Here is a 19,085-nt window from a genome sequence, read left to right as displayed (position 1 = left end):
GAGTGGAGCCATTAGGTTGAGAAAGTTTCCTCTTTTCTAGTTAAGTGAAAAGGTGTTATTAATGTGAAAGATATTGACTTTGTCAAATACTATGTCTATGTCTATTGAGATGATCATGTACTTTTTGTCCTTCATTATATTAAAATGATGTATTGTATTGGTCAATTTTCCTGAGTTAAACCAGCTTTGCATTCCTGGGATAAGTCCCTGTTTGTCATGCTTTACCATCCTTTTTATTTGTTTTTAGTATTTTGTTGAGAATTTTCATATCTGTATTCATAAGAGATATTGGTTTGTAGTATTTTTAATGCCTTGTGATGACTTTGCTTGTCTTTGTGTGATTTTGATATCAGGGTAATGCTGCTGTCATCGAATGAGTTGGCAATTATCCCCTCTTCTATTTTTCTTTTTCAGAGTTTGAGAATATTGTTGTTAATTCTTCTTTAAAGGTTTGGTACACTTAATCAATGAAGCCAACTGGGCCTGGGCTTTCCTTTGTAGGAATTATTTTTTTTTAATAATTTAATCTCTTTACTTGTTATAGGTTTATTTAGACTTTCTAAATCTCCTTGAGTCAGTTTCAGTAGTTGTGTTTTTCAGGAAATGGTCCATTTCATTTAGGTTATCTAATTTGTTGGCTTATAGTACTTAATATTTCTTTAAAGTTCTTTAAAATTTTTTTCTGTTAGGTCAATTGTGATTACCTCTCTTCCATTCCTGATATTAGTAATTTGAATTGTTTCTTTTTTTATGTAGTCAGTCTAGCTAAAAGTCTGTCAATTTTGCTGAGTTTTGAAAAGAACTAACTTTTGGTGTTATTATTTTCTGTATTTTTTTTTTTGTATTCTCAGTTTTATTTATTCCCACTCTAGTTCATATTATTTTCTTTCTTTGGCTTCCTTTTTTTTTAAGACTTTTTATTTATTTCAGAGAGGAAGGGAGAGGGAGAGAGAGAAACATCAACGATGAGAGAGAATCATTGATTGGCTGCCTCCTGCACGCCCCCTACTGGGGATCTAGCCCACAACTGTTGACCGGAATCAAACCTGGGACCCTTCAGTCCGCAGGTCAATGCTCTATCCATTGAGCCAAACCAGCTAGGGTCGGCTTGCTTTTTGTTATATTTTCTCCTTTTATTATTTCTTTTTGATTTTTAAAGTGGAACTTTAAGTTATTGATTTGACTTTCTTCTTTCTATCCCCCTTCTCTCCCTCTAACCACTTCCTGTTTCTTTCTTAAATATACTTTTGTTTTGTTTGAATAATTTTAATTTTCAAAAACATTTGGGCATAAACACAGAGATTTCCTACATAGCCCTGCCCCCATATGCACACCTCTCCCATCATCAACACCAGGCAGCAGAGCAGTAAATTTGTTGCAATCAGTGAACCTACATTGACACATCATGATCACCCAAAGTCCATAGTTTACATTATGGTTCCCTTTTGATGCTTTATAGTCTATGTTTTTTGACAAATATAAAATGACATACATCCACCATTCTTGTGTCATACAAATAGTCGCTATGCTCTATCTGTTTTCTCTCCCCCCAGCCACTGGTAATTACTGACTTTTTTACTGCCTTCATATTTTTGTTTTTTAAAGACTTTTACATTGTTGTGATTATACAGCATGCAGCTTTTCAAGTTGTGTTTTTTATACCTAGTAATATGAATTTATAGTTCCCCCGTGTATTTTCATAGCTTTATGGCTCATTTTTGCACACTGAGTAATATTCCATTGTATGGTTTTTACAGAGAGGAAGAGGGATAGAGAGTTAGAAACATCAATGAGAGAGAAACATCGATCAGCTGCCTCCTGCACACCCCCTACTGGGGATGTGCCTGCAACCAAGGTATATACCCTTGACCGAAATCGAACCCGGGACCCTTGAGTCCGCAGGCTGACTCTCTATCCACTGAGCCAAACCGGCTAGGGCACCATTGTGTGGATGTAACACAATTATTTATTTGCTTGCCTACTGACAGCCATCTTGATTGTTTTCCAGTTTGGGCAATTATAAATAAAGCTGCTTTAAACATTGGTGTGTAGGTTTTTGTATGGATATAGGTTTTCAACTCCTTTGGGTAAACACCAAGGAGCATGATTGGTGGATTATATGGTAAGGGTGTGTTTCATTTTGTAGGAATCTGCAAAGTGGCCATATTATTTTGTATTTCTACCAGCAATGTATGAGGGTTCCTTTTGCTCCACAACCCTGTCAGCATGTGGTGTTGTCAGTGTTCTCGATTTTGGCGATTCCAATGAATGTGCAGTTGTATCCCCATTTCTGTTTTAAATCTAGGCATTAATATCTATACATTTCTCTGTCAGCACTGATTTAGCTGCATCAAATAAGATTTGGTATGCTGGGCTTTTGTTTTTATTCATCTCAAATACTTTTTAAAAATATATTTTTATTAATTTCAGAGAGGAAGGAAGAGGGAAAGAGATAGAAACATCAATGACGAGAGAGAATCATTGATAGGCTGCTTCCTGCACACCCTACTGGGGATCGAGCCAGCAACCCGGGCATGTGCCCTTGACCAGGATCAAACCTGGGACCCTTCTGTCCGCAGGCCAGTGCTCTATCTAATGAGCCAAACCAGCTAGGGCTCAAAATACTTTTATTTGTTTGTTTGTTTATTTATTTTTCATAAATTTAAAAAATATATTATTTATTTCAGAGAGAAAGGAAGAGGGAGAGAGAGCATCAGTGATGAGAGAGAATCATTGATTGGTTGCCTCCCGCACACCCACTACTGGGGATTGAACCCACCACCTGGGCATGTGCCCTGACCAGGGATCATAACCTCTGGATTTTTGGGTCAGTGCTCAAACCCTGAGCCACATTGGCCTGGGTCAAAATAATTTTAAATTTCCCTAATGATTTCTTTTTCCACCCATTGTTTATTTAGGAGTATGTTGTTTCATTTCAATATATTTGTGAATTTCCTAAATTTCCATCTATTATGATTTTCAATTTCATTTTATTATGTTCAGATAAGACAATTCGTATGATTGTAATTCTTTTAAATTTGTTGAGTTTTGTTCTATGGGGCATCTTATTTTTGTTTACAGCTTTATTTGATACTTGTTGGACATCTCCCCCTGGTACCTCAAAGGAACTTGACACATGCACAAAATCACACCCATGACATACCATCCCCTCCCTCCCTTCTTTCAGTATTTCCATCTCAATGAAGGTGCCACTATCCTATGCATATCTCTGGCCTGAACCTAAGATCATCTTCTATATCGCCATCTTCCTTTCCCCATAAATCCAATTCATTACTCAGTCTGGTTGATTTTACTTTTCTTCAGATCTCTTACATCCATTCACTTCTTTCCATTTTCATGGCCAACACAGTAGTCTAAGACACCACCATTTCTTGCAGAAACTGTAATTTCCCTTGGCCCAAGCTCTCACCATCTTTACAGGAACAACTGAAACTTTCCTAAGAACCGGTTTTCCAACCTCTCTTGTTGCTGTCCTCCATTCTGGATTTTATATGGCAGTCTGCTTCTACTGATCATATGAATCTTTGGTTATAATCGCATTGCATTAGAAAAAAACAACCACCCCAGATTCCAACAGGCCTTGCATAGATAGTCTGGCTTCCTGATCTCTGTAGCCTCCTCCTGTGGCTCCTTTGCTCTCCATCCTCCAGCCTCACTTGTCTGCTTTCAATCCCATGACAGCCCATCCTCCCTCCTGCCACAGGGCCTTTGACCTTTTGTCCCTCCTGCTTCACCTAGGTAAACCCTCTGTATTCTTCACATGTCCTTCAATATTCACTTTATTCAGGTCGTTTTCCACTGCAGGCCCTTATCTGGGCCTGTAATGACACATTTGTTTGTGTGGTTAATGTGAGTCACTTGCAAACTCTGTGAAAACAGGATCCTATCTGTGTTTGCTTACTGCAGTAGCCATGGTCAGAGAGGGGCTCAATGAATATTTGTTGACTACAAACACCACACACCCATCCTTGACACAACTTCTATCTTGTTTCTCCTGTTCACCCCTGTTTCAGATCAGAACCCAAGCGAGACTCACGTCAAGGTCTCCAGGCGGCAGTGAGGGCTTTTCAGGGCGTCACAAAGACTCTTTACTGCAGAGCAGCTCAGATAGTTCCCACTCAGGTCCAGCTCCCGCAGGCTTCCAGGGACTTTGAGAATAGAGAAGAACATCTGCCACCAGGAATCTGTAAACGGGCCCCAGCTGTACCTGAGGGAGAGAGAGGGACAGGGGAGATGTGACCGGTGTGTGGGGGGTCTTATGTGCACACTGTGCTCAACACCATGGGATTTGGCCCCTCTGAGTGCCAGGCTGCAATGGGCAGGGCTATTTCCAGGGGTGATCAGTCTCAGGAACTGCCCCTCTGTTTCCACCACCCTGGCTAATTGCCCCTGTTCCATGTGGTTTCTCATGGCACAGGCCTTGCCATTCTACACTGCTGTACTCCTTTGGTGGGCCTGTTTCTTCCAGAGTGTGGGAAATTCTTGTGGGAAAGGGCATATATGTTCATCTTTTTTATCTGTAGTGCCCAGCACAGAGCCTGGGGATGCAGACAGTCTTCCTCTCATCAATGCACACATGCCTTTCTTCCTTTGGCACAGATACTGGTAAGTCCCAATTTCCAGAAAGGAAAGGAAGAGGTAAGAGGAGGCAACAGAAATTGGGAGAGATGGCTTAAGATGATTTTGTGATGGGATTGTTGATTATGACTATATATGCTGCTGTCCAGATTGGCTTGTGTGGGACCCTATCCCCTTCCCAGGATAGCAAGAGCACAGAGAGGGTCTCCAGGAGAGAGATGTCAAAGGGGAATGTCTCAGGAGAGAACATTTGCAGGATGTGGGGAGAAGATGATGGGCTTTTTTCTGGGAGTTTTAGGGTAAACTGCCTTGTATCATTTCCACCAATTTAAATTCTACATTCCGCACACTATCGAAGTGACTTTATCCACTCCCATGGCTCAATGACTCAAATTCTATTTCAAGTTGCAAACTGCCATCTATTTTCTTGCCAATATGTCCCCTACTCCATTCATCTTTCCCTTCATGTCTGCAGAGCTGTTCCGAGGTGAGAAGAGGCTCTCCTTTCAAGTGGCAGTTCCACTTGTCAGTGCCTCAGTCAGTCTCCCTGGGGCAGGGAGGAGAGAAGAGGAGCTGCCTCGGAGGGTTTTGTGAGGAGGTAGAGGTGTTACCGAGAATCCCTAAAATCTTAGTGCAGTTTTAGCTTTAACAGCTCTAAGACAAACCATGCTGCAAAGGTACCGAAACACGTATCATTTGAAAGTTTATGTGTTTTGTAAACATTTATGTAGTTTCAGGAAATTTGAATAATTTTAAACACTTTGTTTTGTTGAAACATTAGCAACTTTAAACTTAAATCAGGAGGGATAAAAGAAAAGCTTAAAAATTTATTAACAAGACACACAGTGCTTAATTACAAACCAACTACCTAGAGCCATGGTTGGCAAACCTCGGCTAACAAGCCACATGTGGCTCTTCCACAAAATACCACGTGCGGGCGCGCACGTACAGTGCGATTGAAACTTCGTGGCCCATGCGCAGAAGTAGGTATTTTATGGAAGAGCCGGTATTTTGTGGAAGAGCTACACTCAAGGGGCCAAAGAGCCGCATGTGGCTCGCGAGCCGCAGTTTGCCGACCACTGAAGAGCTGCTCATCCTTACTCTCTCGTATTGGTCCTCTTCTCCCTCGCACAGCCTGGGGCCAGTTGTCATCATTTCTTCACAGACTTGTTGTTTACAGTATCCTCTTCGCTATTCTCCCTGCCTTGCCTGGCTGACTCAATGCCTTTACAATCTCCCTGCCCACAGCAGCTGCAGCCTCTGACTTTCCCATGGGAGTCTCTCCAGACTCTATGTGTCACCATCTATTGCAAACTCTCTTACTTTGTCTTGGTGCCTCTGATTCCTCTTGCTCTCCTCTGGCCTCCACCTCTCTGCCTGCTCAGGACACTTCTGAAGGCCACCACCACTTGCAACACCTGCCCCCTGGTCCTTTAAGGACCAGCTCACCTATGTAACCACAACAACTAGAAATAAATTAAGTGCCTAAAAATAGAGGACTCGTCGGATATTTGTGGCACCTTCCCTATGGGAAATGGTATGGTCGTTCAAAATGGTGTTGTATCAGGCTACTTCATAACACAGAAGAAAGTCTTGATATAAAAATAAAGAAAGAAAGCTGACTGTAAAATAAAAGGTCCAGTATGGCTCAGTTTTGCTCTAGAAATGTGCATAAAAATAAGACTAGAGGATATATACCTCACTTTATAATGAAGGTCCCTTCCACTCTGAAATCAATCAAAATATATTTTAAAAAATTACTGAGAAAAAAAGTTACTGGTGATCTCAGTCCTAAAGCCACTGGGGCCAGGCTTAGTGGGAGTACCCCAGTGCCCAGGGCGGTGGTACCAACAGAGGAGCTGGAGAGAGGGGAGGGGGAACACTCACAGAACTACATCTGAAGGGCTTTGAGCTAGTTTTTTCTCTCCACCGTCATTCAGTTGAAGCGTCATCATGCGATGGCAGAATTTAAAGCAGAAAGTGAACACCAGGAGCTCCATGTGAGTTTGGACACATATCCTCATTCCATAGAAATTAGACATCATTTCTGTCAGAAACCTTGTGTCCTGATTCTCATAAAAACAGTGCAGCAAGTGCCAACAATATGGCTCCAGGTTAGGATGCTTGCAGTCAACTTCCCTCTGTGCCAACTGCAGCAGATAGGAATGCCTCTTCCGTGACAGGCTGCGTTTGAAGATGCTCTCCAACTCTCTCATCCCCTGATCACTCAAAAGACCAAACAGAAAACATGTGGTTGGTTCCCCAAACAGGTCACGCCTGTCATATACATCTGTCAAGTCTGTTATAGTTTTGATGTTTATAAAGCCACCACGTTTCAACTTTCTATCGCCTGAAGCATAGGACATTGCTGCAAAGAACTCCTGGAAGCACCGGTGAAGGAAGCTGTAGCTCCGAAGGGTGGGGTGCTCTTGAAGAACACCCATGTTTAAGAGAATGGGGATGTTGGCCTCATCTATCCTGTATTTCCTGAAGTCTTCGGGGCTGAATAGAGTCTTTCTTTGACACGTGCCTTTAGCGGCCAGAGAGCATAAGCCCCTCAGCTTAGCCCCAAGAGACTGAGCCTGGAGAACGTGGAAAAAGTAGTGCAGAAAGAGGGCTGTGGTCGTCTGGGAGGTCAGTGAGAGTGGTTGCTCCTGCTCCATCTGCTGCTTCAGGCAAGTGCAGACCAGCCAGGATACCAAAGGCATGAGACACATGGTGAAGAGAGCCGGGTTGGATTCAACCGAGGTAAAGGCTCTAATTGCTTGGCTCTCATCTATGAAATATTGAAAGAAATACTCCTTCCTGGCCGATTCGGAGAATCCCAGGACCTCCACCCAGCGAGGATGCTTTAAAGAAGGAATGAGTTTTCTCAGAGCTGTGATCCGAGCTGTGATCAGCAGGGAAGCCGTGGGAAGTAAGGTTTTCTTCAGCAAACTGCCCAGCAGTGTGTGCACCTGCTGCTGCTGGCTCCAGTGTGGACAGAGCGCAGAACTCTGCTTCTTCAAGTCCCATTTTGGTTCATCTAAGTTATCAAGAATGAAGAGCAGCTGCTCTGGCTGAGACAGGATCTGCCCAATGGGAGCATCAGGAGCAGCCCAGTCTTTTGTGATGAGCTCAGCGAGACTCATGGTCTTGGACTGGGCCAGCTCTCTGCAGTTGAAGTAGAAGACATGCTTGAAGCGGTCCCTGAACTGCCAGTCTTCCTCCCAGGCTCTCCTCACCTGCCTGGCCAGGGTTGACTTCCCGATTCCAGCAACTCCATGCACCACGACAGTGGGAGGCTCTTTCCGGGTCCTCAGGCCTGGGCCAAATAAGTGTCCGATCTCCATCAAATGTCTTTGTTCATCTACCACCTCATGATTCCTTCTTCTCCTGAGTAGGAAGTCATAGCCTCTGGGTTGAGATCTGCGTATAAGTAGCAGTTGTGTGAATTTTTGGTGCAAATACTCATTTCTCCATGACTGTGTGGGGCAGGAACTCTCTCTCTTTTGGTTCTGGTATTTTTCTTTGATTCCTACAGAAAGGAGAGAAAGATGGAAAATTTGTTCAATTGTTTCTCCATTTATTCCACAATTGTTTTCTGAACCCACTTGAAGCTACACACTGTGCTGGCTGCTGATATGGTACATTCTTGCCAGGCCAGTGGAGAAAACAGGGTTTTGAGGAGAAGATACCAGCTTAAGTTTTTTAAAAAATATATATTTTATTGATTTTTTACAGAGAGGAAGGGAGAGGGATAGAGAATTAGAAACATCAATGAGAGAGAAACATTGATCAGTTGCCTCCTGCACACCCCCTACTGGGGATGTGCCCACAACCAAGGTACATGCCCTTGACCGGAATCGAATCTGGGACCCTTCAGTCCACAGGCCGAAGCTCTATCCACTGAGCCAAACCGGTTAGGGCATTGACTTGATCAAATCATTCTCATAGGGTGATGTTTCTTCATTCTGCAAATATCTGATCTAGGGCTTACACTTCGAGGCACTTATCTAGAAGCTGGGAATAAAGACTGAATAAAGAGACACAATTGTCTGCTCTCACTAATTCCATGACCTGAGCTATTAGCCCCACTGAGTGTCAGTTTTTTCATTCATAATTTGTAAGTAGTTATGGTCGAGTGAAGGATATAATGGATGGTGAAGCAGATACTATTGGTTCCTGAGAGTACCTCCTCCGCACCCACCCATTTAACCACATGGCAAGGATATTCTTCTACTCGCACCTGTGGTTTTCTGTCTGAGGACTCTCTCTTAGGCATTGGGTGTGACAGGCCAGAAGCCCTGGGGAACTAAAGCTCCAGGGGGAGCTCTCAACCAGTGATAGATGGCCATACCCTGACCGCCGGGAAAGATAGTACTGTCTCCTGAAGATCCCTAGTTCATTGAACCTCAGTTGCCCCACAATGCAGGTTTCATTGGTTTCCCCCTTTCCCTTGCCACTTCTCTCTCCTAATGGTGCTTCCAGGGAACCAGTTCTTGAATCAGCCACCTGCTCTCCAATGTCGGCTTCTGGGGGAAACCACCTGGACAGAGGAGAAAGTGTTTTATGAACTGTGAGGAGCTGAGTATATGTCAGGGACTGTGCCCCTGGGAGGAACCTCAAGGTCACATCTTTGTCAGATTCCAAGTCAAATTACTGCTACATCCTTTTCCCTTCTTCCCTTCAGAATATTTTGAGTGACTCATTTCTCTTCGTAGATGAATGTTTGAGATGATGCAAGTGACCCACCTGGGGTCCTGAATCCCAGTTCATTTTGGGAAACCTGCTGGACCTCCAGAGTATGTGGGCCAATTTTCACCTGTAGCTTGGTGAGACTAGGGTATTAGGGGCCCACTCACTCCCCTGGAATCAAGATCTGAAGATCCACGTTTATTGTCTCTCATGAGAACATTTCTGGCAAAGTGAAGCTCTTCGAATGCATCAATACGGCTATGGCTATGGCCCACCCCACTCTGAATCCTATGTCTGCCTGTGGTGCCAAGAGAGGACTTAGTTCTTTTGGTGCCATGTTCTCCAAAATATCCTGGTTTTAATGGATCTCCTAACATTCCACATATCTAAATTCTCTTGATTTAGTAAAACTTTCAAAATTCTACCCTTACCACCAATACTTCTATCAAGATACATTTTAGCATTATGCCTTTGACCAAGGGTTGGCAAATTCTAGCCAAATCGAAGAGTCCACCTGTTGTACAACCTGTGACCTAGGAATGGTTGTCACATTTTTAAATGGTTGAAAAAGTCAAAGAAGAATTATATTTAATGACATGAAAATTTATAAAATGCAAGACAAGACATGTGAAGAGATGTACATCCAAGTACGTGAAACTCATAGGTCCTGGTACAGATTCAACTTTAAAAGGACTTCATTTATCACATTATAATGAAATTGCCAAAAATGAAAGACAAAGAGAATATGAAAGGAGCAGGAGAATGACCGATCTCAGACAAGGTGACTCCCACAAAGCTATGAACAAATTTCAGCAGAAACATCACCGTTCAGAGAGAGTAGATGATATATTCAAAGTGCTGAGAGAAAAAACAGCTGTCAGCTAAGAATGAGCAAAGGTTAAGAAATGAAAGAGCTATAAAGGTATTCCTAGGTAAACAAAAGTGGAGGGAGTTCATTACCACTAGAATGAACTCACAAAAATGCAGAAAGGAGTTCTTCAAGCAGAAATAAAGGATGTTAATTGGTAACATGAAAATATATGAACATATATATCTCACTGGTAAGGGTAAATATATAGTCAAATTCAGAATATGCTATACAGTAATGATGGTGTATAAATAATTCTAGTAGAGTGATGAAAAGACAAAAGTATTGACTAATGCTATGGGAGTGGGTGGACTTGGGGCTGTCAGACTGTAGTAAATCCTGGGAGCTGGTGCAGGGGGGCATGGAGGCACTGGGGCAGGATAGGATGATGACCTTGGAACGTCTTTGGGGTATGCAGGGGGTCATTGGCTGATGATCAGGCATTTGATTTTAACTTTTAGCTTTGTAACAGCTTAAGGGACCACATGAGAACATGTGTGGAGTTGGCCCCTGTCACTGCAAATGGTTCAGAGTTTGTATGCTCCTTTTTACAAGTGATTTCCCAGATCACAGTTCTCTGCTGAGATTTGAGTGGGATTTAAGAATTTGGGGAACACCTGCAGCTTTGTAACTTCAGAGGTGTAATCAGTTAAAAAATTCACCTTTTGTGGAGTTGTGTTTTGTCAGTCATCCCTGCTAACTGAGCCGCAAGAAGGACTCCATGAAAGATGACAGAAGAAGTCACTGTTATAGCCAAGTGGGGCGGGGGGCGGGGGGTGCTAAATTGCCCAATAGGACGAGAAACTTAATTAACATCAAAATGAATCAGCACATGTGGCCACTGAATGACTCCAAGACGTGGTGGCGGGTGAGGAGGTGGCCAACAGGACAGGCCATGGTGCTATCCATTTACATGGAGAGGAAGAATGGCCCGAAGAAGGGTTTCCCTCATGAAGAATCTGAAGAATACACTGTGCCTTGGCAATACCAAGAAGAAGACCAGCATGTGGGACTCGTCCCTGGTACCCAGCACCGATGCTGAGTACCCTGCCAAGGGGGGAGTTGCCAACTGTATCTATGACCTCAGCATCCTGGACTTTGTCAAGTTTGCCTACATGACTGAGAGGTTAGGTGACCTGTCCCTGGTGAAGGGGTCATGTGTCACTGCCATGGAGACATGCAGCAATGGCTGGTGATTTGGCAGCTACAATGGGCAGTTGGACCTGTTCCCTTTCAACAACATCTTGAGGAGGTAGGCGAGCTGGCCACCAAGTTCCAAACTTACTCAGGTTGCTGAAGGGCTCATCCCCTGTGTCCTGCTTGTGGTCCATAAAGTTTACCCTTTCAGCTTGGCCACCAAGAAGCTCAAGTTCGAGAAGGGAGAGACTGTGAAGGTTATCGAGAAGCCTGGGAATGACCAGGAGAGGTGGAAATGCAAAAATGCCTGGGGGCAGGCAGGCCTTGGCCCCCTCCTTCCCCCCCATTACAAGGTGGTGCTCAGCCATGGGTCTGCCCTGTCCACGTTGCATGCCCCATACATCAGCTACCTGGGGTAGGGGCAGCGGGTGCTTTGCAGACAGAGAGTGGTACTGTGGCAATAACACACCACCAGGCCAGGTGCCAAAGGGCGACATCCTCATTGGGGACAGCGAATCCTCTCCCAGTGACTTGTCATGTGTCTCTCAAAGCACCAGGAAAGAACGAACATTACAAGTTGCAGCTTGTGAAGAGTGTCAACTGCATCAGGCAGCGGCAGTTTCCCACTATGGACACTACAAAAAGGCCCCCTCCTCACCGTGGGCATGGGGAGAAGCTGTACCTCATCGGAGCGCTTCAGCGATGTCCTCCCAGGGCCCTGCCACCTCCAGGCCTTGGTGCCACAATTACTTACCCAGCGCTGAGCTGGTGGCTCCAAGAAGACATGGTGGGTCACCTGCTCTCCTGCAGCCCCTGTTCTTTCCTGTGGTTCCTCCCCTACTGGGTCCTTTGCTTGGTTGATGTTTCTGTCCAGGTTCTTTATTTCCAACTGCCTCCCCTTTGCCATCCCAGCCCCTCATTCCAGGGTTCAAGGCCACCCCCCCCCCCCACTGTGGTCAGTTTTAGAGAATGAAAGATGGAAGAGGGCAAGTTTGTCCAGTTTATTCTTCTTAATTAGAAACAGCCGTAGACTCTCCAAACTGTTATGCTGTCAGTGCCCCTCAGTAAACACAGTGGGCCCAGTGGGGATGCACTGAAGCTGCCCCTGGTGAAGTGACCTAGGTGCCCTCCAAGGTGGAGGTCCCTGGTCCCAGCAGCCCTTTTTGGTGCCCTTTACACACACACACACACACACACACATACACACACACTATACACACACATATGCATAATTTTTTTTACAGGAAAGTTTTTCAGGATTTACAAAGAATATGTGATTGGTAATAAGAGACATAGAAAGTTTATGAAGAAATTGCATTCTTTTCTTTACATTTTTACTTCTTTATCCTTTAAACAACATCTAGAGATGGTACATTCCTACAGTTGAAGAAGGGGTCTTGACACCTCCTAAACCTGCATGCTGAGTCTCCTGGCTATTGTAATAAGAAGTAGTATGACAAAACTGTGTGTGATTTATCTTAGGTAAACTCTGACTCAATGATGGGACAGCAATGACTGAGCATTTACTGAATACTCAGTGCCTGAAGGGAGGAATTTAACACATTTATTACTTGTGTGTTTTCTTTTTCTGTCGCAACATTTTTTATTATATTGAAATCATAAATTTAATGAGTGAAACTCCAAGAGGAAAAAAAAAGAAAAAAGTATTAAAAATAACTCTAGCTAAAATAATTTGGACATGCAGACACAATATAAAAAATGTAAATCGTGAAAACAAAAACAAAAATATGAGGGAGTAAAAGGGTAGATTTTTGTATGTGATTGAAATTAAATTGTTATAAACTTAAAATAGACTCATAAGCATAAGGTATTTTATGTAAGTGTCATGCTATGCACAAAGCAAAAACCTATAGCAGATACACAAAACATAAAGCAAAAGGAATCAAAGCACACCACTATAGAAAACCATCAAGCCCTGGCCACATGGCTCACTTGGTTGGAGTGTCTTTCCATACACCAGAAGTTTGCTGGTTCAATCCCCTTTATGGGTATATAGGGGAGGCAACAGATAGACATTGCTCTCTCTCCCCCAACTCTCTCTCTCTCCCTCTCTCAAAATCAATAAAAACATATCCTTAGTTGAGGATTAAAATGGAAAAAAAAAGAAAAGGAAATAATCAAATCACACAGGAAAACACCAAGAGAGGAGGAAAGGAATAAAGGAAGTACAAAAATAATTGACAAGATTCAAGATGGCGGCGGTATAGGCAGATGCGTCCCAGGTCTTCTCCCGGAGCAAATGGAGTAAGCAGCTGAAATTAATAACACCCACCCCGAATTGGTGAAGTACACTCAGCTGGTGGGACAGTTTGCGGCCGGGAAGGGCAGAGTTCCCCTGGAAAGGTAAAAACCAGGGATCTGGGCAGGAATGTTTGCCAGACCTCTGAGCCTAGAGGGTCAGAGGGAGACCGCGCGGCACACATCCGCGTCTTTTGGGACAGGCACAGCCCCTGAATGGGGAAAGGAGATCTGCGGGACTGTTGGTGCCGGGGGATTTGAGATCTGGGTTCCGTAATTATGGAGGACTGAGCCTAAAAGGGGCAGCCTAAAGAGCTGACCAGACCATGCAGTGCCGGTAAGAGAGGAGCTTACAGAGACTCAACCTTCCCTGTTTCTTCAGCCGCCGTTTGTTTGTTTGTTTTCACCGAACCCTGCTCATAGGACATTTTGGATACAGACACTCACCTGTGCTGAAGAGAGGGAGAAGGTGCGCACGAGTGGAATCTGGGGAGAGGTTGGGGAGAGAATGGGGGCCAGGAGAGGTGGCTGCGAATAGAGTGTTGAGTCACCCCTGAGCCCAGGAGTAGGGCAGCCATTTTCTCCGGAGGTTAGGATTCTTCTCTCCAGTCCCAGGCAAGGAGCACAGCCACACCCAGATTCCACCCTGCATGGTATGAAGGATTAAACAAATCTGATTAGTCCCTGGGAGTTAACAGGGTCTGGCCTATAGAGGGACTTCCAGTCCCAGCAACAACACAGAGCGTGGTAATGATTAAAGAACCAGCTCTGGTCAGGGGACTTCCCCAAACCAGTCTTAAGTGCAATAGAGAAAATAAACCCTAACTACTGGACAGAGAGGCCATATAGCCTCGGACGTCAATTCAGAAACACTGCCACCCAGAGGCTGAGCCACAAAATGACTCTTAGGTAAACACAAACTAAGGCAGTCTGGGAAACAAATACAGCCTGCTTTAAAATCAGGACTGTGGTTTACAACACGGAGGAACAGTGTATCACAGGGAAATTCAACATTCTCCTGAATACCTGGCAGGACTAAGGCGTGTCAGACTGAAGAGTAGAAGAACTGAAGGACCTTCACTACTGCAAATTATTATTTATTTATTTTTTATTCTTTTTTCACCTTTTAACTAAGAAACCAATTTTTTTTTCTTTTTCCATCACCTGATTTTACAATTTTAATTATTACATTTTTATTTTTAACCAGTATTATTACTGCTACCATTTTACCATTTTTAAAAGTGTCATTTTATTTTCTCTTTATTTAATTTTGGGATTAGTGTTCTACATTCTATTTTCATTGTTCCTTTAGCATCATTTTTCTTTACCTCAATTTTACCTCTATACTAAAACCCTCTTCCTCACTTTCCCCCTTTTGTTGTCCTGTTTCTCTTACCCTATTCCTGCTTTAGATTTTCCCTACTCCTTCTTTTTACCCCCTGTCAAAATTTCACCCTACTTATATATCCTATTTCCAATCCCCTGCTCTAAATCCTTATACACCTCTCCCTTATCTTTCTTCACTATCCAAATTTTTTTTCTTTTCTCTTTCTATAGTTTTGTTGTTGTTTGCTTGATTGTTGAGTATATGGCGGGTTTTTTTTTTAAGGATAGTTTGTGAGATTGTTTTTCTTTTTCTTTTTATTTTTCTGCTGGTCCCCCCCGCCCCCCCCCCCCCCGGTTATTTTGTGCTTCTGTTTTCCCTTGCCTCACTTGATATTATTGGTTGTTTGTAGTTTGCATTCATCTCCAGGGGTCTGTTGCTGGAATTTGTTGGGATTAGTGGCGGTTATATCGGAGTTTTCTCCTCATATAAATATTCTCTTCCCCTCTTCTACTTCAGTCTCTCTTTTTGCACTTACTCTTTTTTCCTCCTTTTTCCCAATTTCATTTTGCACTCCTTTTTTTTCTTTCTTTATTCTCTTTTTCTCTTCTTTTTCCTTATCCCCTAATTCTCTTAGCTCGGGTGGTCACCTTTATTTGCGGTTATTAATATCGTGAATACATTTGTGTTCAGTGCCTGATACGTTGTGCCTTGTTGTGTTGTATTTTGTGCCTTTAAATCAACGCAGCAGATCCAAGCAACAGCAGCCTCCAGATCACCACACCCCCTGTCTGAGGAACAGCAGCTGTGTGTGAAACCTCCCCCCACCAGCCAGAAGAACCACCACAGCTGTGAACAGCACCCACCAGAGGAGCTGCTGCCAACTGGAGGAGCAGCTGCTACTGCAACTGCCCGAGGAGCAACCACAGCCCGAGGAGCCACTGCCACCCAGGGAGCAGCCACTGAATGACTCAAAATCTAGATATGTCAATGAGATCAAACATGGGTAGACAAAGAAACCCCCAAAGGAAAGAAAAGGAGGACTCGCCAGAAAATCAGCTAAGTGAAAGTGAGGCATGCAACATGACAGAAAAAGAATTCAGAATAACGGTCCTAGAGTGCATAAACTGGATGGAGGAAAAAATCAACAACTTATGCAAGAAGCAAGAAGAAACAGATGAAAAAAATCAATAACTTATGTAAGAACCAAGAAGAAATGAAGAGCAATATAGCTGCAATAAAAAGCACCATTGAAATTTTCAACAGTAGACTAGGAGAAGTGGAGGACCGAATTAGCAAATTAGAAGACAGGGAAACAAAACACACACAAACTGAACTGCAATTGGAGAAAAAAATTAAAAGACAGGAGGAGAGCCCAAGGGAGCTTTGGGACAACATGAAATGAAACAACATACGAATAATAGGGGTGCCAGAACAACAGAAAGAGGAACAAGGATTAGAAAACCTATTCGAAAAAATAATATCAGAAAACTTCCCTGAGGTGGGGAAGAAAAAAAGTCACACAAGCACAGAGAGTCCCAAACAAGGTGAACCCAAAAAGACCAACACCAAGACACATCATAATTACCATGGCAAATGTTCAGGACAAAGAGAGAATCTTAAAGGCTGCAAGAGAGAGACAGAAAGTTACATACAAGGGATCTCCCATTAGATTATCAAATGATTTCTCAACAGAAACACATCAGGCCAGAAAAGAATGGACGGAAATTTACAAAGTGATGCAAAGCAAAGGACTGAATCCAAGAATACTCTATCCAGCAAGGCTATCATTCAAAATTGAAGGGGAAATAAGAAGCTTCACAGACAAAAAAAAGGCTAAGGGAGTTTATCACCATCAAGCCAGCAATGCAAGAAATGCTAAAGGGACTGGTGTAAAAAGAAGAAACAAAAAGCTCAGAAAGAAAACAGCAACACAAAAAAAGAAATGGCTACAAACAAGTACCTTTCAATAATAACTTTAAAAGTAAACGGACTAAATGCTCCAACCAAAAGACATTGAGTGGCTGAATGGATAAAAAAACATGACCCATACATTTGCTGTCTACAAGAGACCCACCTCAGAAGAAGAGACTCACACAGACTGAAAGTGAAGGGATGGAAAAATATCTTTCAGGCAAATGGAAATGAAAAGAAAGTTGGGGTAGCAATACTTATATCGGACAAAATAGACCTCAAAGTGAAGGCCATAACAAGAGATAAGAAAGGCCACTTCATAATACTAAAGGGATCAATAAAACAAGAAGATATAACCCTGATAAACATATATGCACCCAATGCAGGAGCACCCAAATACATAAAAAAAACTCCTGGAAGATATCAAAGGAGAGATCGACAACAATACACTCATAGTAGGGGACTTTAATACACCACTGCACCACTGACATCACTGGATAAATCCTTTAGACAAACAATCAGCAAAGAAACAGCAATCCTAAATGACTCACTAGATCAGATGGACTTAATTGACATCTTCAGAACACTTCACCCCAAAGACACAGAATATACATTCTACTCAAGTGCTCATAGGACATATTAAAAAATAGACCACATATTGGGTCACAAACAGTCTCCCCAATTTCAAGAAGATTGAAATCATACCAACCATCTTCTCAGACCACAATGGCATAATATTAGAAATAAACTACAATAAAAACAACACAAAATACTCAAACAATAGGAAGCTGAATAGCATGTTATTAAATATTGAATGAGATCAAAGGAGAAATTAAAAACATCCTGGAAACTAATGACAATGAAAACACAACAATCCAAAACCTATGGGACACAATGAAAGAAGTCCTGAGAGGGAAGTTTATAGCTCTACAGGCCTATCTCAAAAAAACAAGAAAAAATGGTAGTAAATCATCTAACTCTACATCTCAAAGAATTAGAAAGAGAGCGACAAGAAAACTCCAGAGTGAGCAGAGGGAAGGAGATAATAAAGATTAGAGCAGAGGAGAAACCAAGATGGCGGCATAGGTGAATGCTGGAGTTTGCTGCCTCGAACAACCACTTCAAAAATACAACTAAAAGACGGAACGGACATCATCCAGAACCACAGGAAGGCTGGCTGAGTGGAAGTTCTACAACTAGGAGGAACCGAGAATCAGAGAAGGCGCAGTGCTGAAGTAAAATACTAAGGTGCGGAGTGTGCTCAGCGTGGGCTGGTGGCTGAGGGTGCGGTTGTCTGTTTCAATCCAGAGGGAGCCTCAGTCTCTGAGCTCCAGACCCGGGCGAGTCTCTAAGGACCCAGACTGAAACGGGAGAAGCGGGACTGTCTGTCTTTGGTCCCTCCGAGGTTTGCAGCAGTTGCTGGGACAGAGAGGCAGAGCCCCTGGGGACGGACTGAGAGCATCCATAACTGCTCCCTCCTCCGCCCTGTTGATCACCTGGGACCCGCCCCGCCCAAGCCCTGCACAGAGGCATTTGCCGGATAGCCTCAGGCAAAGGCTAGATTAGCACCTCCCTAGAGGACAGAAGTTCTCCCACTGCAAGCACAGCTGAATCTCACAGCCAGTTGGCCTGGAGGTCAAGTAGTATTTACCTACAATCAAGGCTTGACTACAACAAGACTGCTCACAGAGACCACAAGGGGGTGCACCAAGAGTGTCTACCTCAGGTAACTGGGACATTTAACACGGAAAGCCACTCTATTGACACAGCGAAGCATAAAAAAATGCCAAGACAAAGAAACAGTCCACAAAGGACAGAACCGGAGGAAAGCAGGCTACTGGATATAGAATTCAAAACCACACTTTTGAGGTCTCTCAAGAGGCTTCTAGAGTCTGTCGATAAACTTGATGAGATGTACAGGAAATCTAATGAGACCCTCGATGGTGTGATAAAGGACCAACTAGAAAGTAAGCATACACTGACTGAAATAAAGAATATTATACAGACTCCCAAAAGCCAGACCAGAGGAGCGCAAGAATCAAGTCAAAGATTTGAAATGTGAGGAAGGAAAAAACACCCAACCAGAAAAGCAAAATGAAAAAAGAATCCGAAAGTGTGAAGATAGTGTAAGGAGCCTCTGGGACAGCTACAAGCATACCAACATCTGAATTATAGGGGTGCCAGAAGATGAGAGAGAGCAAGATATTGAAAACCTATTTGAAGAAATAATGGCAGAAAACTTCCCCTACTTGGTGAAAGACATAGACTTACAAGTCCAGGAAGCGCAGAGAACCCCAAACAAAAGGA

General features: G+C 43.3%; 1 protein-coding gene and 1 pseudogene across 1 annotated transcript in view; one reads left to right on the top strand and one right to left on the bottom strand.

The window, feature by feature from the left end:
• NLRP1 (NLR family pyrin domain containing 1) overlaps positions 1–8,231 on the bottom strand; it is a 31,600-nt gene extending 23,369 nt beyond the window's left edge. Inside the window, exons 1-3 of the mRNA XM_023764213.1 lie at positions 8,207–8,231; positions 6,487–8,116; positions 4,058–4,228 (exon numbers count right to left, since the gene is read on the bottom strand). Coding sequence (XP_023619981.1) covers positions 4,058–4,228; positions 6,487–8,116; positions 8,207–8,231 — 1,826 coding nt within the window. The remainder of the gene's footprint in view (positions 1–4,057; positions 4,229–6,486; positions 8,117–8,206) is intronic.
• A 2,634-nt stretch (positions 8,232–10,865) lies between these two features.
• On the top strand, positions 10,866–12,398 carry LOC111828286 (annotated as a pseudogene).
• The last annotated feature ends 6,687 nt before the right edge of the window (positions 12,399–19,085 follow it).

This window comes from Myotis lucifugus, unplaced genomic scaffold, assembly GCF_000147115.1.
Source record: "Myotis lucifugus unplaced genomic scaffold, Myoluc2.0 scaffold_322, whole genome shotgun sequence".
In the NCBI taxonomy this organism is placed as follows: Eukaryota; Metazoa; Chordata; class Mammalia; order Chiroptera; family Vespertilionidae; genus Myotis; species Myotis lucifugus.
Note: the sequence above shows the minus strand (reverse complement) of the source record. Positions and strands in the feature narration are given on the sequence as shown.